Raw genomic sequence first — 21,071 nt, 5'->3', positions numbered from 1 at the left:
CCCTTGTCACTGGACCTAAATATAAAGGGAGATGGAATTTTATGCATATATAACAATAAACAGGATAAAAAATAGGACATATAATTAGATAATCTGATTTTTCATTTAAGGAAAGATGAGGGTCTTTCTGAATTGAGAGGGGGAAAGTAAACATGATATTCCCAGAAATCAGAGAAAAAAGTGTCTTAATACCCTCCAAGTATCTCTTTTCAATCAAACACATGGAAACAATAACTGATTGATACAGCATGGGGCTAGTTTTCACATGAGACATATATATGGTTTGAGATGTATGATGGTGAGAAAATTATCAATTTTGGGATCTGACTAGGTTTCTGATCAGCACAACCCATGTCCTTAGAGAAGCATGTCTGAGCAATAGGGACAGGTGGTTGAGCTTCTCAGTCTTACAGGGTTAGGTTTAAATAACGTAGAAACATTTCCCTACAATTCCCCTAATTGAATACAATTTCCTCATAAGACAGAAATTGGGCTATATGTATAATTAAATAGAGAGAAAACTGAACTCGATCCAGAATTGAGTCATAAAGTAGTATTTCTTGTTCAATTCCCATAATTCTCTCGTAAAAAAAGCACTTGAACCAGGAATCCTGAGATTAGTTCCAGTTCTCTCTTCTTCATGTCATAAGATCAAGAAGGGAATTGATTGACTTCATGTGACCCTAGAGAAGACTCACTGAAAATCTTCTCCCACAGCACTGGAGTTGTTATCTAAGATACAGGGACCAAAGTTCAGGAACATTTCTCAAAGTCTTAGAGTAAATCCTGGTTTCCTAGTGATGAGCATTCTCAAGGCTTTTTTCATGTCCTTGTTCCTTAGGCTATAGATGAATGGGTTCAGCATGGGGGTGACTACTGTGTACATCACAGCTGCTGCTGTATCTTTTTGGGTTATATTGGTGGATGTGGGGATGAAATACACCCCAATAATTGTCCCATAGAAGAGACAGACCACAGTGAGGTGGGATCCACAGGTGGAGAAAACTTTCTTCTTCCCACTCATAGAGGAGATCTTCATTACAGCCATGAAAATGTGTGCATAGGAAATGAGGATTCCAATGAAGGGGAGAATTGTTGTAAGTCCTCCCAATGTATAGACAATCAAGTCATTGATGAAGGTATCTGAACAGGCCAACTTTAGCAGGAAACTGAGGTCACAGAAAAAATGAGGGATTTCATTGTGGTCACAGAATGACAATTGAGTCAGCAAGATAGTGTGTGTCAGGGAATTAGTATAAGCCCAGAACCAAGAAACTAATACTAGAAAGATACAGACCTTTGGAGTCATGATAGTGCTGTAGTGCAGTGGGGCACAAATAGCCACATAGCGGTCATAAGCCATGGTGGCAAGGAGGACAGTATCAATCCCTCCAAACCAAATGAAGAAGAATGCTTGTGACAGGCACCCAGAATAAGGGATTGTTCTGTTTTTGGATATGTGGTTGTGCAACATCTTGGGAATGGTGGTGGAGGTGAAGCAGATGTCAACTAGGGACAAGTTACTGAGGAAGAAGTACATGGGGGTGTGAAGGTGGGGGTCAAAGCTAATAGCCAGAATGATGAGCAAGTTCCCTAGTCCTGTGATTAAGTACATAAGGAAGAACAGGCAGAACAGGAGCATTTGTTGTTCTGGCTGGTCTGAAAGGCCCAGGAGTATGAACTCTGAGATTGCAGACTGATTTCCTCCTTCCATGTGTCTGTTTGAAGCAAATATAGAAAAAATGAAATAATTTACATTATCGCCCTCATAACTGATTTAAAAGTTTGTGCTGAATAAAATCAGTAAAAACAGAATTAGAATAGAAATGAAAGAGTAGGTTACTATGAAATGTCACTATTTATAGTCTGAGAGCTAAAGTAAACAAAAAATTAATAGCAATATATTGACTATCTCCAAATGATACATCAGAAGATATGAACAAAAAGTTTTCAGGAGTATTATAAGCCATTAATGATCTCATGTAAACATGCTATAAATAAATACAAGAGATAGAAATGCAAATGAAATGAACTCTGACATTCTGAAAGTTGGCAGAGACCAGCAAAAACAGGCATGGTCAGTAGTGGAGAGATGTGAAAACAAGGATGAGAAAGCATTGTTAGTGGGATGTGTTTCAAACATGGTTGTTTTCAATTTGGAATCATGTAAGGAAAAGGGTAAGAAAAGGTAAAATTATGAAGAGATTTGAATACCAAAGAGTTTATACACGTTGCTGGCTATAATAGGAGGCCTCTGGAACTAATTGATCGGGGGATGTCATTGTCATATTTGTACTTTACAGAAATAACATTGGTGAGAATAGTACACATTCCAGCAGCTTTGCTCTGTGTATGATATTAATTAATTATTTTTCTTTATCCAAAATCAATATTCAATCTGAAGGGATGAATTCAGAAGTGATTGTAATGTTAATATTGTTATCTCTCTATCTTTCTATGTATACAATCCATTCATCCACCCATATATATATGCATATATATGTATATATATACGCATATATATACATATATATATATATACATATATATATATATTTAGAAAATTGTTTTCAAGTCCCATTTTATAAAGTTTACCATGGACATACAAAATCTTTAAGGCCCTGTTGGGTTCTCAAAGACTTAGTGTGCAGAGTGAACACTCTAATATTTTCAAGGTGAAAAAACTTCAATTGTAAGAAAGAAATTCTTAAAGTTTAAACAGTTCTGATGAGGTAGAAATGAGGTATATGTCTGAGGAGACCAAAAATGGTTCATGGGGAATTCATTAAATACCTCAGATTTTTAAAAGATCTGCTTAGAAGATGGAAAAAGGGTAGGGTATAGTTATTGAGTACAAAAGTATGTATCAGTTCCATAAGATTTTTGTTAGAAATGCTGATGCTTAGAATAAGTTGACCATAATGGTGTCATTCAAGAATAAAAAAGATTTTTTGAAGTCTTTTTTTGGAGAAGAAATTCAAAGAAGGAATTGGATGGCTATTCAGAGTGGATAGAATGATGGAAAATGAAGGATAGAGAAAAGGAAGAACTAATGAAATACATGATTTTTTTTCTCTTTCTGGCAAATTGCATGATCTTTAGTTAAGGAATTGGTTCTGTAGACTAGAAGAAACATTGTTAAAATGGAGCTAAAAGTTAAGAGAAGTGAGAGCAACTGGATGCCCTTAGTTAATTTCCTAGTGATCAGATTTGGATGAACTACATCCCAGGATTTGAAAATCCCTTGAGCATGTGATTATAGAACCACTAGAATTGATATTTGTGAAATTGTGGAGAATGGGAGAGATAACACAGAACTAGATTAAAAAAAAGTTCTGCTCATCAAATTAAGGAAGAAGATAGATTTTGAACACTAATGGATTTTGACCTTAACTTTAATTCCTCATCAAATTCTTAGGCGTGATTGAATAGGTGACTTATGAACATTCTGGAAGAGATGTTCTGAACTCATCAGAACTATTTAAACCTTAAGAATTTCATTCCTACAATTGAAGCTTTCCCATCTTGGAACTATCACTATTCACTCTGCTCACTGAGTCTTTGAGAACCCATCAGTGCCTTAAAGAGCATTTTGTGTGTCCATGGTAAACTTTATAAAATGTGCCTTGAAAACAACTTTTGGGAAAAAATATGTGTATATATATTTGTGTGTGCATGTGTATGTGCACATAAGTGTGTATGTATGTGTGTGTGTGTATGTATATAACATTAACTTAACACTACAGTCACTTCTGAATTTTGGAAGAGGGGTAGTACTCATTTAAGAGAGAGCCTAACTTCATGAACAATTCAGATCAAACTAAGCTCTAAATTTTTTGATTATATTAATAGGCAGACATATCATGCTACAGCTGCAAACTCAGAGTACCTAGGTATCATTAAAGGATTCAAAAAGTCTCTCTTGCTCTCATAGTGGACACTAGGAGAGTTGTTGACTAGATGACGGTACAATGTCATTATTTAGTTTTGGATGTGATGATCTCCCAAATGCTAAAAATGTCAAAATTTCAGTGGCTCCATAAAGTTTATCTTTTTAGGTTTAATCTTTTAAGAGATTTTTGAATCCTGATTCTGTCATCAGTAATTCTCTGAAATGTCTTATTATCCCTCAAATTGGTAAGTGTATCACCTCTGAGTTCATCTAATTGACAATAAACCAGGACATATTGTCAAGTATGTTGTAAAAAGGATTCCTTATAAAGGATAGATTAGACTACATGATTTCTTTGGAATACCCCCCTCTGAGCTTCTAATAGTGAACCCCATATCAATTGGGAAGAACCTGGATATCTTAGAATGGATGATTACTTGTATGGATATTGGAGGAGCTTCTTGCTTTAGAAAGGGGCTAGTTTATGGCCTTTAATGTTTCTCACACATCTGAGAAGCTTTAATAATAGAATCATTGCTCCAATATAACTTTGAAATGTGAGCAAGAGACTTTGCATCCTGAGATTCTGTTAATAGATATGAGATATCTTGTTTTACTTGGTTTCAAAACAACTCTAGGGTTAGTACTCCTGTGTTACTTTAGGTATTATAATCCCCATCTTACTTATGAGAAAATGACATTAAGAGGGTATGTAATTTTCTTCTCTAAAATAAGGTTTCTTAACATTTCTTGTATTTTAGTTTTTTTTTAAAGCAGTAAAATGAAGTCTTTGGATCCTTTTCATAATAAGGTTTTTTAATAAATCAAATAATTGAATATAATGCTAAATTTCAATTAGTGAAAATAAATATGCATTTTCTATTCAGGTTTAGAGTTGCCTTTGAACCTGCCCATGGATGCCTAGGTTAAAAATCCCTGCTATAAACACCTCACAATTTTGTCCTTTCTCCATTCACACACAGAGTTTCTATCCTGATTCAGATTCTCATTTCTTTTCTTTTCTGGTTTCTCTGATTCTAGTCTTTAGGAATTATTATTCCTAAAATGCCCATTTATTCATATCACTATTCTCTTAAAATAACCAATGGCTTAATTTCCCCATGACTGTGTCATCCAGTGAAAATAACCAATTGCTTTCTGTTTTCACTGGATGACACAGTCATGGGGAAATTATGTGGGGTAAGAATGTAAGATAAGATTTGAATTCATATTGTCCTGATTCCAAGCCCAGTGCTCCATTCACTATCAGTTGCATCTGTAAAGGTGCATTAGTCATGGCTCCATCGCCAATAAGTCTCTGAGGATTTGAATTCAGTCTTAGCAGTTTAAAGTCCAGCATTCTCTTTATTTTACTATATCAACTATAATAAGATCCTTTGAGTTGCAATGGTGGCATTCTTTCATTGCTTCCTCAAGATAATACACATGAGACAATTTTTGGATCATTAAGTTGGGATGAGATATGCTGGAAAAGTGAAAATCCCAATTGAAAATTATAAAAGGACAATTTCCCTGTTCCTGTACAGAAATTCTACTCTTCTCTAAAGCTTCATTTAGGGAAATAAAGACAAAATTGTGTCATGGAAAAAGATATGTATTATACATGAAAAGTAGATTTGAGCCCCAGATCTTAAAGGCTATGAGAACCAGATCAATTCATTTTTGCACATGATATTTGAGATGCTTTAAGGAACTGGTATCTAGGTCCTTTCCATGGTTGGTATTCTATTATATAAGTTTCTATCCACCTTTGATATTCAGTTTTAGAACATTTTTAAAGTACTTTCAAAATTATTAGAGATCAGTGTCCTCTGTACTTGCTGTCCTTCTCTCTGCTTTTTCTTTAATTTGTGTCTCTTTTAGGTTTCCTATTTTCCATTCTCAAGTCTCAGACCATGCTCTTAGATGCCTTCTATTTCTGTTCTTTGTTTTAAAGTTCCTTTCTGATCTAAATCCTTTGACTTTTGATTCAGTCCCATCATAAAATCTTTTACCTCATTTCTCCAACTAACAATTTTCTCACATATTGAATTCCATGTCCTTGTCTTCCTATGGTTAAGTCAGATCCAGCTCCTTTATGTCCAGAATTTCTGCAAATTCTGAATAGGGATGGCAATGGTTCATTTCATGCTAATCTTCCTTTCTATTACCAGAAGAGGGGGAAACAACTTGATTTTGGCATTTTATTCCTTAAAGGAATTTCTTAAAGAAAGAAATGATCACATTCCTTCATAAAGGAAATTAATAGCAAAGCACACATGATATGTATTTTTCACATTTCAGTGTCACATTTTCTGATTGCTCTTTCTGACGTGTATGATCCCTTATAATTTTTCTTTGGGGGCAGCTACATGGTGTAGTGGATAAAGAGCAGTGTCTGGAGGAAGGAAGACATCTTCCTGAATTCAATATAGCCTCAGATACTTACTGTATGAACCTGGGCAAGTCACTTATCCCTTTTTGTTTTAGTTTCCTCATTTGTAAAATAAGTAGGAGAAGAAAATGGCAAACCACTCCAGTATCTCTATCAAGAAAGCCCAAAATGGGATCCTGGAAAAGTAGAAATGACTGAATTCCAATATAACAACAACAATTTCCCCTTCTTTGTCCCTTTATATTGGCTATGTTTGTTGCCTAGAATGTTTTAACTCTTCCCTTCTTCCTCTTGGAATCCCTGGTTTCCTTCCAAACTCAGCTCAAACCAATTTTTACTTGCAGTTTTTCTTGATGGTCTCATCAGCAAATATTTTACTCTTTCCCAGATAATGGATGTTCATTTTGAAATTATTCTGTATATATATATATATATTTATATATGTAATTCTGCCTTCTGAGTCAGAATGGAAACTCCTTGAGGTAGGGGCCTTTTGATGTTTCTCTTCATATCTCCATCACTCAGCACACAGAAGCTGGCACACCATAACTTCTTAATAAATGTTGATTGATTCTAAGTCATCTTTCATTTTGAATATTTGTGTTTTATATTCTAAAGTCCCTTCTACTATCTGGGTGGCCCAGTACATAGGCAATTAGGTCTGGAGATAAAAAGATCTGACTTCAAATATAGACTCTGACCCTTTCTGACTGTGTGATGCTGGACAAGTCACCACTTCTGTCTCAGTTTCTTTGTTATAAAAAGAAGAAAATGACAACACTTACCTCAAAAGTTTCTTATGACAATTAAAGGAGATTCTATTTGTAAAGTGCTAGCACAGTGCCTGTCACATAGTAGATGTTATGGAAATGATTATTGCCTTCCATCTCCCATCTTACTCAACATTTGAAAATTTATATGCTAGTTTTTCTGAAATCTGACATTGTGTCTTCTTTGTCATAATATCCTTCTAATTTTGAACATATCTTTTAAGATACTATCTAGCCCTATGCCTCTCTGATGTTCTAGGTTTTAAATTATCTTTCATCTTGAATGTTTTATATTCCTTAAAATAGAAATCTTGATGTCTTTTCATTCTAATTTTTTTCTAAGTTCTTTCTCATGTGACATTCTATGGTCTATGTAGTCTTTTAGTTGTCCTTCTTTGTTCTTAAATCCTTTTTAGGATTAAATTTCTATGATTTCATGTTACTCAGTCACAACACTGTTTTGAGTGAGATTTCTTCCTTGAAATAAACAGTAAGTGCCGACTATAGATCTTCCTACTTGATTGTTTGGTCTCAGGTTTTTGTTTTGTTCCTGACTCAGCTTCCTTACCTCACCTGGTCTCCTCACAGCTCAGAGTTTCAATCAGGGAGCTAGCTCAAGCTGGGGATTGTTGCAGATGCAAGAGATATTGAGATTTTGGAGGAGGTTGTGTGCATGAAAATAGGCTTCAGCTCTATGTCCAAGGATGGGTGTATGAGGAATATTGTAGGTACTTTTCCAGGAAGTCCCTAGACTGAAGGATCTAATTCCCAGAGCTCCTTATTAGAGAGAAATGTAGAAGTAATTGTCCATTCTCTAGATCAGCCCCTTAGCACTGAAGCTTGTTTGAGGGAAGAAGTTGGCCCAAATTCAATGTATTTTCACAACACTGCTGTTAGAAATATAGAGATCTCTCTGTATTTTTAGATCATTTCTGAAGAAGAACCATTGGATTTCAGAGGCTAGAACATAATCACTGCATAATCACTGTGGTTACCCTTCCATCTTGGTACTTTTGTAATTCTTTTCATTTTCTGTGCAGCATTGATTTTCTTTTGGTGCATTCCTTTAGCAGCTTTAAGCAGGTGTGGCCAGTTAGTGTTGCCTGTTTTCTATTGATCCTGAGTCATGGTTCTTGTGCCTCTGATAATTTTCCAGAAGGTGGAAATAGTTCCTTTTCATAGAGGACTAGATCTCCATCTTGAGTCCATGATAGCCTTTCCAGACTTAAAATATAACTTCTGCCAATGAATGACTCAGCTTTTGTGTTGAGTTCTGTGACTTCTGAGTTGAAATGCATAAATTCTTCTGGGTTGGCAAAAAGTCCAGGAGAAATGATGTCCTCTAGTGTCTTCTAAGTGTTGTCTCTCCCCATTTTTGTTTTATCTTAGGGGAACTTTCATGTTTGATATCTGCTGTGTGATTTCTAAGTAAATGTTTCACTATAAACATGGAGCCTGAGTTAACAGCCCATATATAGAACTCTGCTTTTGTATTATAAACAGATAAATTTCCAGTTGTGCTTCTTTGTTTGTGTTTATATACATCAAGTGATAATTTCACTACATCCATTGTGTGGAAGCTTGGTAAAAAATAAAACTAGTGCTGATATATTTAGTATTGAATGCCTTTTTCACTGTCATAGTTTTTCATGTAACAAATGGGTTGATACAGCACTGATGACCAAAAATCAAAGTGGATAAACCTACTAAATCTTAGCAAGAATCAAGGCAGAGTTACCACACTGTATTAGTGGTCAAGATATTCTTCATCTTAATGCACTTCTTGGATAAAAAGGCAGTTTTGTTTAACAATGTCCTTGGTGGAGCAATAAAATGATTAGTTTTTTTTAAATCAAATTCTGGATCCTTTAGTATACATTTTTTTCCTTGTGATAAAATGGACATTATGCCCAAAGTATGAGGGCTATCTTGAGAAAACGTCCTTGTGCCATCAGTTGAAGTGTAAGCAGATTGAGGCACTTTTCCCTGGATGTCTTTGTTATCTGAAAAAAAAAAGTTAACCAACTAGAAAAGAAGATAGAGAGTCTGAAAGAAAAATGGAATTCTTTGAAAATTATAATTGGGCAAGAGGAAGCCAGTGAAGCTACAAAGAAACCAAGAAATAACAAAACAAAATATAAAGAATGAAAAAATAGAACATAATGTAAGACATCCTAAAAGAAAAACAATTGATATAGAGAACAGATTAAAAGGAGAAAATATAAGAATAATTGTAGTACCTCAAAGCTGTGACCAAAAAAAAAAAAAAGAACCTTCATACAACAATACAAGAAAATTGTCTTGGAGTGATAGAACATGAAGGGAAAGTAGAAATAGAAAATATCCACTGATCACCACATCAAAGAGCTCTTTTGTGGAAAACACATAGGAATATTAATGCCCAATTTAGAAACCCTCAGATCAAAGAAAAACATTTGCGAGAAATGAGAAAAACCAATTATAATTGTACAGTATTTATCAGCAGTCACAATAAAAAGTTATAGATTCTAGAATCATATATACTGGCAATCAAAAGAACTAGGCCTATGCCAAAAATATCATATCCAGCAAAATTAAACATAATATGGAATGGAAAAAATGGATATTCAATAAACTTTCAGATTTTAAGGACTTTCTCTCAATCAAACCCAAACTTAATTAAAAAATTAATATCTAAGAGCCAATAACAAAGATTAATTTCAAGGAATTTAGCTTGGACAAATTTTAAAGTTTTTTACATGGAAATGTATACCATATGTTTAAGACTGACATCAGTAATTGGGTAGCTCAAAAGAAAGATTGGGGCAGAGTTGAGTATGCTCTGCCTCTAAAAAAGCATATCTGTCTATGAGTAGATAAAAATAGTAATTATGTTATACAAATGAGATTCAGGAAGACTAGACACAGAGGCATTAGAAGGGGAGGGAGGATTCATTGCTCTGAAAACCTATTAACAACGGGATAAATAGGCAACACTTCATATATACCATGAAGTTATAGCACCCTCCAAAAATTTATAAATAAAAAAAGGAGAGAGGGTGAAGCAAGAGGTGGGGGATGAAGACAAGGTAGAATACATTGGTATTCCTGGGCTGAATTTTTAAAGTTAAGCTATAGAATGATCTTTTCAGTGGCTTTTTGACAACTGTACTCTTCAATCACTCTTTTCCCTGTAGGCATTGGGCACTTGTTAGGATTCTTACAAGGTGGTAAGTAGGTTGTCTAATTTTAGCATCGTGCTTAGGAGTTGTTCACTAATGTATTTAGTATTCATTGGAGTTCTACAAGATTCACAAGTCCAGGAGATTCACAAGTCCAGGAGATTCACAAGTTCAGTGGAGGAGATTCACAAGTCACAGCTCCCACAATCCCACTCTCAGAGGAAGAGTCAACCTTTGAGTTCACATCTCTAAAAGAGCATATAAAAGGACAAGCCTCAGCCAGGAGTCAGTGGGGAATTCGGAAGAAGAGAACCTGAAGCTGGAAGAGGCAGAGGACTGTCAACAGGAGCTCTTGGAACCAAGGATAGAGATAGGTCTCTAAGAAAGCTAACTGGGCTATTTTGGAAGAGACAATAAAGCACTGAATTTTTAACAATTGGCTGCATTTGAGGTGATTATTACACTGAACTGAACCTAAGGCTGCCTCCAGAAGCCCCCAAGAAACCTGCTCACAGAGAACATTATATTTTAGAGAAGAGAACATTACAGGCGCCTGACTCAGCAACTCCATAATTTAAAAGATACTTGCCAAGGTTGAAAAAATTCATTTCTAAGGATCACTTGATGATCATTCAGTGAAGGAATTAGGGATATTTGGAAGAAGACAGTGAAAGAATTGAGGTTCATTTCAGTGCAGTTTCATGGTTAGTCAGGCATTACCTGACTGAGTCCACAAGAGTTGGCAAAATGCCAAGAATTATCCCTTTCCTTTAATTGCCTTCATTGCTTGAGGTTAATTGTTTTGGTGTTGTCTGTCTCCTCAACAGAGACATTGCTTCATTTCATTTGAGGTCATATTCTAAAGGAAAAAAATTACCTTTCTCCACAGGAGGAGAGTGAACCTCTTCCGAGAAGTGGGTTGAAGAATGTATATAATGCATGATATGTTAGTTATTGAATATAGTTTTATTTTTATACAGTAAAATAATTTGTTAGCAATGCAAAATGATAGTATCATATCATAGTATGTTGTTATTACTAGAAGTAGTTGAGATATTAAAATTTACTCTATCCCTCCTTAAAAGTCTGTTTTGTTTCTGGTCACTGCCTTCTTTTATGAACTTTGCCTCTTATCATCTTTTCCTTTTCCAATGTATTATATGTTCTACATGGCCAAGGATGAGTAATCAGTCAAAAGTGATGACTTTTTTTGTATATGTTTTTCCATATGATAGAATGTAAGTTCCTTGAAGATAGGGATACAATTTCATTTTTTGTGTCAGTTTCCATGCCACTTACAAAAACTTGACATACATTAAGTAATAAATGATTAGTAAATGCTTGTTGAATGAATGAATTATTGATTGGTGCTGTTTCAGAGATTTCTGCTACACTATGCATTATATCACATTCTCCAAAGTACTTGAAAGTACTTTTGTTATTCTATGTAGCCCCAGAGAAATTAAATAATTTTCCCACAGCTAGAAGTAATTAAAAGAGCACTTTATCCTACATTGTAGAATTATACAATGTCAAGAATGAAAGAGACCTTTAAGCTTCTTAACATTTTCCCATTTGTGGCCCCTTTTCACCAGAGAAATTTTTATGTGACTTTGGCTATATGGACATATAAAATGAGTGTCCAAATCAAAGTTACTCATCATAAATTATAATTTAATGATCCCCACATTCAGTAATGTGCTCCCTTATGGATTTGTGACTCACAGTTTAAAAAACTTTGATCTAAACTATATCTCATTGTATTTGTTTTAAAATTTTATTGACAATTTTTTCTTAATTTTACTTACTGAATATATCTGTTTTTTTTCCAGCAAATAATCTTTTGCAAAAAAAGGAAAATAAAAAGAAAGAGAACAAAGTTGTTTAGCAAAATCAATCAATCCATCAACTGACAATATGTCCACTACCATATAATCATAAGCCCTCACCTCCACAAAGCAAAGAGAAAGGTATGTTTTCTCAAATATTTTCAGCTCCAAGATTGTTCATTAGAATTACACATCTTTAGGTGGGGCAGCTAGATGGCACAGTGGGTAGAGCACCTGAAGTCAGGAGGACCTGAGTTCAAATCTGATCTCAGATACAATACTTCCTAGCTATGTGACCCTGGGTAAGATATTTAACCCCAATTGCCTCAGCAAAAAAAAAAAAAGAAAAAAGAAAAAAGACAATTACACATTCTTCTTCCCTTCCCTTTTTTTGGTTGTTTCAATTTACATTATTGTAGTTATTGTGTTTATTTTTCTTTTCTTCAGTTTACTTCATTCTGATGAGTTCCTATAATTTTTCCCGTGCTTCTCTGAATTTTCTTGATATTTATCACTTTGTAAAAGGCAGCAATATTTTGTACTTCCTAACAGATTTCCTACTATAGAGAGCATATTCTAAGTGGGAAGTGTACGTCTTCCCTAATTTGTTACACTGATTTATCTTTTTCTTTTCATCAGTGCCAAATAGTTTTATTCATTAACACTTCATGAGTCTAGATTTCCTATTCCCCATTCATTGATATATTTTTAAAATAGAATTTTATTCTTGCATTCTGCTTTTCTATGAACTCAATTTCCTCCATGTCTCAAATTATTACAATAGCCATTCAGTTGTCAAACTGATCTTCCTAAAGCATTGATCTGACCATGGCACTCCCTTATAATTTATTTTGGCTTCCTATTGCTTTCAGGATCAAATATCAAATCCTATTTGGTATTCATAGCCCTTTATAACTCACTTCATTATTTTATCACTATAATGGTGCCAGTCTTCTTGCTTTTCTTCACATAAAATGCTTCAATTCCAAACTGAACATTTTTACTAGTTATTTCCTATTCCATTGTCTCCTTTTTCATCCCTACTCCTGGATTCCTTTGAGTCTTGAAGCAACAATCTCACTCTGTGGAACTGGGTGCTAGACTCCCCTCCCTTTACCCAAATTGACTACTCAGAGGCATATCCAGATACAAATAGAAAGCTTTTATTTAGTTCTTGTAAGAAGTGGTCCAAGCACATCAACTGGACAGTCCACATGGTGTATGGAACATGGCAGAAGTAGAGAATGGATTATATAGCAGAAAATACGTGGGTAAACACCCCTTTTCTATTGCTTTTTAAATTCATTATATGGATTGAAAAGGAAGTAGCCTTTGACCAATGGTCAACAATGCTGTCTACTTCTTGGAGGTCATGTGACTTTCTGAAGCTTAGATCTAGGGTTTGATCTTTTCTGCCCTAGAATCCTCTGAAAATAGGGATCATGTGGCTTCCTGAATTTAGGCCTAAGATCTGATCTAGTCTGAGAAATCTTCACCTATCCCATTCAAGCCCTCCTCTTTAGTTCATACTTTTGAAGATTTCTAGTACCAATTCTGATATATTTCTTCCATTGGGACATCCTTGTTATCTAGGCCTTTAGAATTGTCCCTCTCTTCAGTATCAACTGTAATCTACCGTCTATCATTTACAACCTGTACAGGGACATTATTGAATAAGTATGGGAAGAGTCCAGTGCAGGTATTATTTGAGACCTTTCTCTGTAAGGACACACAGTTGAAAGCATTGGCTCACTGTCTCCCTTAACAATGAATGAAAGACATGTCCAACATAAATTTAGGATAACCTTGATGAAGAATGCATGTAAGAGGAACAAGCCATCACTACTATGTTATTTATTACTCTATTATGATAAATACATTGTTACTCAGTTACTGCTGTTTATGCCTCTGTTATGATAAATATATTGTTATTATCAGTTACTGTTGTTCATGACTCTTTTATGATAGATACATTGTTAGTTAATGTCAAACTGAAGTGTTGAATTATGGTCTAAGCATTACCCCTGCAATGTACATAGTGCCACCTGGAAATAGCTAGTGTTAACACAACACTAGCTTAAAGAGTACATAAAGTCTGGCTCTCAAATTTATAAATGAAAATTGCTTCACAGATTTTCCACGTGGCTCATGCATATTCATCACACATATATTTCTCAATAGTCATTGGAGCTGGATTCCAACAAGAACCAACACTCGCATTAGTGGAAGCTTTTGCAAGATCATTTTAGCTAAGAGATCTTGAGCTATTCTAGTGAGTAGTTGCATCCTGCAAGATAAGCAAGCTGGTAATAGGATAATGCTGCTTAAGGCAATGAGTAGGTCCCAGAGCCCTTGTTTCCACCAACTCCCAACATTTGTTTTGGAAACCCTGTCATCATAGACCAATAGATTGGTATCTGGCAGCCAGTGTTATCCATGGAACTACAGCACTGTTGAGGCCTGGTGGCCTCCCACCATTCCCACCTCAAGCAGTCCAGATCCAAATTAACTTGTGACAAAGGGATGAAGGTCTCATCTTCTGGAACTGTTTCAGGCTGATAAGGGGCATAGACCTGACCCTGCCTAGTGGGGTCTAGACTGAGGAGGGGAGACCATGACTGAAGGTGGCATCAGCAGCTTCCAGGGGATGCTGAGTGTTAGAATCAGGTCTCAGGTGATTTCAGGTTGACCAGGTAGTTGGAATTTCATGGCTTGGAGTCTGGAAGAAACAACTCTCACAAATAGATTAAAAATGTAAGGACTGAAAATGAGCAATAAATAAATAAACAAATGAACAAACAAACAACAAAAGTGGAGTTAGTATGGGGATTACTAGGGACAATAACCAGGAACCCCACCCAGAGGAAGACAGAGGAATTCATAATTCCCTTATGAATATCTCACATCCAGGCAGTTTTTCCTAGAATAAATACCAAAAAACATTTTTCCCAAATTTTTGCTTTTGTTTTCTCAAAGGAGTAAGGACAATGAGTGGAACAGTGTGGTGCTATACAGTAAAAGGAATGCTCAGGTGGTCTGAAATGCAAACATCATAAAGTTTAAAAGGTTTTTAAAAAACTGTTAGGTAGAGAGGATAACATGAAGATTGGAGTTAATAATTAATCTTAAGTGGTTATTATCTTCTTTCTCATAAGGGAAGACTTTGACCCTATTAGTAAAGGTGTCGACAAAAAGCAAAAGCAGTTTGAAGTCCCTGAAAGGGAGCATATGTGTAAAATCCATCTGTCAGTCCTTCTCTAAGTATGTACTCCTCCTCTACACGGACTTCAGGCTGGAGGAGTTTAACAACTCCTTTAGGATTTACTTGGACACAAACTGGGCAGACCTTTCAGATCTGTTAAATTGTTTCTCCTAGCTTTTGACTACTGAAAATAGGATTCTCAAGTCATTGGAGAGTATTTATTTTCCAAATGAACAGCTTGATGTAGGCCAAAGAGAAATTTCCACTGGCTAACCTCTGGCATTAGAAGTTGGCTTGAATGTGTTTGGAACCACCCAGAAGGAGAAAGGCTGTACTCCCTTTCTTTAACAAGGGCTTGTTCCTGGGAGCTATATGAGGGAGTACAGGAGTTGGGAGATGGGAAATTAACAGTGCCATGGTCAGGGGCAAACAGGCAGCAGCACGGGCAACTGAATCTACAAGCCTGTTTCTCTTGACTTGAAGTGAATCACTCTTCTGTTGTTCTTTACAAAACATAACAGAAACCTTTCTAGATTCAGGGATGCTTACAGTAGTTGTTCCCTTGAATACTTAATGGAGGAATATTTGTCTGTCTAAAGAAATAAACAAATAAATCCCCCTTCACCCTCCCTTCCCCCCACGAATGTGCAAAACATGAAAGGCAGTATAGATATTCGCTCCCATTCCTTTCCCTAATTCTAAAGCTCTGGTGAGGGGAAAAATGCTCTGAACCTGGTGGAGAATTAGAATCTTCAATGATTGGTCTATGGTGAGCTTAGAGGTTTCCTAAATTATAAAGACTATGGCAGCTACTGCTCAAGGTAGGAGGGTCACCCCAAAGACACCAAGTTTATTTGAGAAGTAGTAAAAGGCTTTAAGTAGAGTTAAGGCTGGAGAAGAGGTCATTTTAACTTTCAAGATATTAAAAAACCTTGGCCTAATCAGGGCCTTGATTAAAATCATTGAGGTCTTTGGCAATAATCAAATTTAGATATCCATATTCTCAACAGCCATGCCCGGGAAAGTATGCAGTTGTTTCTTTCAGGAAGGATCTGGGAGTGATAACTTTGCTTCCTCTATGCAGTGAACAAAAGGTAGATGGGAGTTAATTCATGGCCCAAATACTTAATAGACTGACAGGCAGAGTGGGCCACTTGCTCTAATTATAGGAATTTTTTATAAGAGGAAAAAGCAGGGACATGATTATAATAGTGTCAAAACTGATTTTTCAGGATCTCAGCCTGAGAGCACATACATAATAGGAGAAAGCATCCTTAGCTCTGTTTGACAAACCTTCAGTAACAATTTCACCTCATAGTCAGATTCAGGAATAATCAGGTGGGAAAAAAAGAAACAGAACTGGAAAATTGGCTCAGAAGGATTTCACCTTAAGCAAAGGCTCAGATTCTCCTCTCAGATCTTGCCTAGGAAAAAAAAAACCCACCTGTGACAGTTCAGGAAGTCATCCCCCTGAGGAACTTATGGTATTTCTCTCAAATGGTGGATTGCTGACTTAATGATCCATCAGACATACTCAAATTCAAAACTCAAAAGAATATCAATTACAGTCCCAAAAGATTTTATCTCTAATAGCAAATTCTACTTATCACAGCTTATGGTTAGATACATTATTTTAGAAGTCTATCAGAACTTACACACATAGGAGAGTTTGTTTAACATATTTTTCTTCTCTTTTTCTTGAGTTTAAACTCATTGTGGTGCAAAGGATCAACCATTAAACAAGCTTATAGATTCTTAGTAAATACATTCCTTGTTTAGGAACTACATATCCTAAACAGGCTCACTTCTCAGGGCTGATAACCTTGCTTACCCTGATGGTAGTAGGGTTAAATAAGCTGAAAATTGAAAGGTGGAAAATTTATTTAATTCTACTAATCCAGTTTTATAATGCTTTATAAATATCCAAGATCTTAATTATTTTCACTTTTGCTAGAAAATTAAGAGGAAATTGCGGCTAAGACTATTTGCCTTTTACTTAGGGACATTGCATGGAAGAAGATTGTTTTGAAGAGGGTTGTGGCCCTTTAAGAAACTCTATTTCCTATTGATTTGTGATTCCTTTCAGATTGATCTGTGATTCCTTTCAGATTCCCAGCTTTTCCTGGCTGAGGCATATCAGTCCAAAGAAGCCTTTGATTCACAAATCCTGGTCAAAAGCACCCCTTTGAATTCCGATAAGAGATTCTGGCTTGTCTCAGCCCCAACCAGATCTGAACCAACTTGGGCTCTCTCAGCCCCCATTGGTTCTGATTTGCTCTGGTTGTCCCAGATGTCTGGTCAGAATGGGAGCTGACTTTTGGGTTTCCCAACCCCATCAAGACAAGCAATATAATGAGCTTCCATCAACTAAGGTTTTTGCAGATGGACTTCAATGGCTTACTCAGCTAGTTCTGCCCACTGAGAACTGCATTCTCAGTGAAAAACTCCATTTTCCATAGATCTGCCCACTGGAATAATATTCTTTTCCAGTGCCATCCTTTCTTTATCCTCACCTATTTCCCTAACCAGTTTTTATGCTTCCAATCCTCATAATAAACCTTTTTTTTTTTTTTTTATCAATCTAGGTTTTTGGGTCTGTAAATTCCTTTATAGAGAACCTCTGTGCTGCTAGAAGAGAGTCCCCAAAACTCCCTATCCTTGTGCTGAATCCCAAGAGGTTTCAGGGGAGCCAAACATCTTCATTTGGTTCCCTGAATCCTGAACCTGCCACTAGACCTTATCATTTAACTCCCTGACCACCAGAACCCTAATTTCATTGTGAAATTCCCTAAATCTAAACCTCATCATTTGGTTCCCTGACCAAGTCCCTGAAAAATAGACATCAGTTTCATCCTCACATAAAACAGCAATATCTCATTATTTTAGCTTTCTTTTTATAATTTGGTAATTCATATTTTAGATTTTTGTTCCAGAAGATGTGGGTTTGGGCTGCTCCTTCTCCTTTCCCTTTTGGGGAAAGAAGCTCCAGTTTAATGATTTATGATCCTGTAAATTACAGAGCCAACTTCTTGATTGGATCCCCAAGTCTGTCAGGGTCATTCCTATTAAGCAGTCACCCAGAATGCTCCTCCTCTGTGCCATTTGTCAGGACTTCTTTCTAAAAGCTTACTAGGTGCCACTCCTTTCCTTGAATCACCACGCATGATCCTAGGATCTTATTCACTCTTAGGCTAGCCCAAGGGTACAGGCAGTGCTTATACAAAGTACCTACCCCTGGATCATGCAGGCATAAGTTAGCTGACTGTTCTCTTGCCTTCAGACTTCTTTGGTGACTTTACTTCTGCTTTCTATTTTTATAGAGTGCCTCAGGCCCATACTTCACAGAGAGGGAGGCTGGGAGTCTGATCTCAAGGATGGTTGGACACAGTTTCTCAACTGGTGCCAGCCCTCATATCAGAACTCCCAATTGTCTCTCTGGGAAGTCACCCAATCCTGGATGAGCCCCCATAAACTGTGTGGCATGGGATCCTAGAACCCCCTTACCCAAAAAGACTACTCAGAGGCATTAGAAGATACAAACAAAAAGCATTTATTCAGTTCTCACAAGAAGTGGTCCAAGTACATCAATTGGACAGTGCAGCAAGGTGTGTGGCAAATGGCAGAAACAGAGAATGGACTACATAGCAGAAAAAAAAATGAGGGTACACTCCCATCTGTTCCTGTTGATTTTTAAATTCATTGGATGGACTAAAAGTAAGTAATCATTGACCAACGCTCAACAATGCTATCTATTTTCTGGGAGTCACATGACTTCCTGCAATTTAGTCTTAGGGTCAGACAGTCTGAGAAATCTTTATCTGTCCCATTTACCACTGTCTGCAAGAGTCCTGCCCTGTTCTTTCTTAATGCTGGTGCTTCCCTCCTGCTGATTATTTGCAATTCATTCTTTTAATATATTTTGCTTATCTATGATTGGTTGCATGTTAGAATATGATTTTAGACCCTATTTGATTGTGAGTTTCTTAAAAGAAGTGACTGACTGTTTTTTTTTTTTTTTGCCATTCTTTGTGTCCATAGCACTTAACATAATGTTAAGCACATAGGTGCTTAATAAATGCTTGTTGACTTAACTTGACTTTCCTTCTCTCAGAGAGTCATCCCTTATAATAAAGGTGTTTTTTTAAGAGAAAGAGAAAAAAAATCAGCACAACCAATCAATACAAGAAAATTATTTATATTATGTGCCATCTTTCACACCCATTGAACCTGAACCTCATTAAAGAAGTGGGCAAAAATATCTTTTGCGTTTTTCTTGGAGTTGATTTTGTTCTTTTTGTGATTTCTCAGCATCCATTTTTGATTATTTTGAGGTTTTATTTTTCCCATTCACATTGCTGTAGCAATTTGAATATTGTTTCCTTATCTTGTTTTCATTATATATTTGTTCATATAAGCATTTACTGGCATTTCTGTATTCATTGCTTCTTACAATACAGTAATATTCCATTATAATCATTTCTCAGTTTATTGAGTATGTGGTACATACTGTACATATGGCATTTAAGAGATATCATTAATTGGTGCTCTCTTTTTCATTGTCTCTTATCATCCAGATGCATTCTGCCACTATTTCCCTTTCCATTGCTCTCTTATATGATGAAGTGACCCTTTGCCTTGACAAAGTCAACCCCTTTATGTGCATAAGAAATTCCATTCCAACCCTTCTTTATTAGAATATTTCTCTCTCTACCATCCTTGCTCTTTAACTTATCTTCAAGCTTTCTATGTCTATTAGGTCATTAAAAAATTCTTGTTTCCTGATGCCTGGAAAACAAAAATTTTTTTTTGATGAAATCAATCAATATACTTATGATTTCATCTATCTACAATATTCCACAACCAAAATATTCCATTTTTATAAAGAAGAGAGGGTGGTAGATTTCCCTAATTCTTTCTTTCTTTTTTTAAAAAGGTTTTTATTTTCAAAATATATGCGTAGATACTTTTTAGCTTTCATCCTTACAAAACCTTGTGTTCCAATTTTTTCTCCCTTTCTTCTCTCCAACCCCTTCCATTAGGTGTTAGATATTCCAATATATGTTAAAGACGTGCAGTTCTTCTATATGTTTTCATAATTATTATGCTGCACAAGAAAAATCAGATCAAAAAGAAAAAAAATGAGAAAGAAAACCAAAAGAAGAAACAACAACAAAAAGTGAAAATACTATGTTGTGATTCATGCTCAGTTCCCACAGTCCTCTCTCTGGGTACAAATGGTTTCCACTTCTTTCTTATAATTACACAAAATTCAGGTTTCCCACCCTCATTTACATGATTAGAATAAGTATATATTATTCTCTTGCTTCTACTTTGCTCTGCATTACTTCTTAAGAGGCTTCCTATATTTGGCTAAACTCTTTAGTATCAGCTTTTTTTAGAGCAGCATAGAAAATAGATGACTATGTCTTGAAATCAGGAAAGCTGGGGTTCAAGGTCGCCTCTTACAATGGAGACTATTTAGTGATCCAGGAAAGGAAGCCTGTAAGTTGCAGAATTTCATTTTGTCTAGGTCTATAAAGTAGACACTCTGTAGTTGCTCCTTCATTTCTCAGATGAAGAAACGGAGGCACAGGAAACTGGGTGATTGCTCATTAAGAAGTAGATAGAACAAGGAGAAGCAAAGCTCCTATGACCTTTTTTTTTTTTTTTTTTTTTTTTTTATCTCAGTACATCACTACTTGTGTAGGTAAGAAGTGAGCAACTAGTTTATTAATTACACTTGGGAAGTTTTATTGAAAATTTATTAAATCATTGGATAGTTATTTGAGACACAGGCAGCCAGACCCAGCAGATGTCTACAG

General features: G+C 35.9%; 1 protein-coding gene across 1 annotated transcript; it reads right to left on the bottom strand.

Moving 5' to 3' along the window:
- Positions 1–766: 766 nt before the first annotated feature.
- On the bottom strand, positions 767–1,714 carry LOC127545040 (olfactory receptor 1361-like). Its single transcript, XM_051972061.1, has one exon. It carries the CDS (start codon positions 1,712–1,714, stop codon positions 767–769), a length of 948 nt encoding a protein of 315 aa, XP_051828021.1.
- Positions 1,715–21,071: the final 19,357 nt, after the last annotated feature.

The sequence above is a fragment of the Antechinus flavipes genome, chromosome 1 (genome assembly GCF_016432865.1).
Source record: "Antechinus flavipes isolate AdamAnt ecotype Samford, QLD, Australia chromosome 1, AdamAnt_v2, whole genome shotgun sequence".
In the NCBI taxonomy this organism is placed as follows: domain Eukaryota; kingdom Metazoa; phylum Chordata; class Mammalia; order Dasyuromorphia; family Dasyuridae; genus Antechinus; species Antechinus flavipes.
This window is presented reverse-complemented; position numbering and strand designations above follow the sequence as displayed.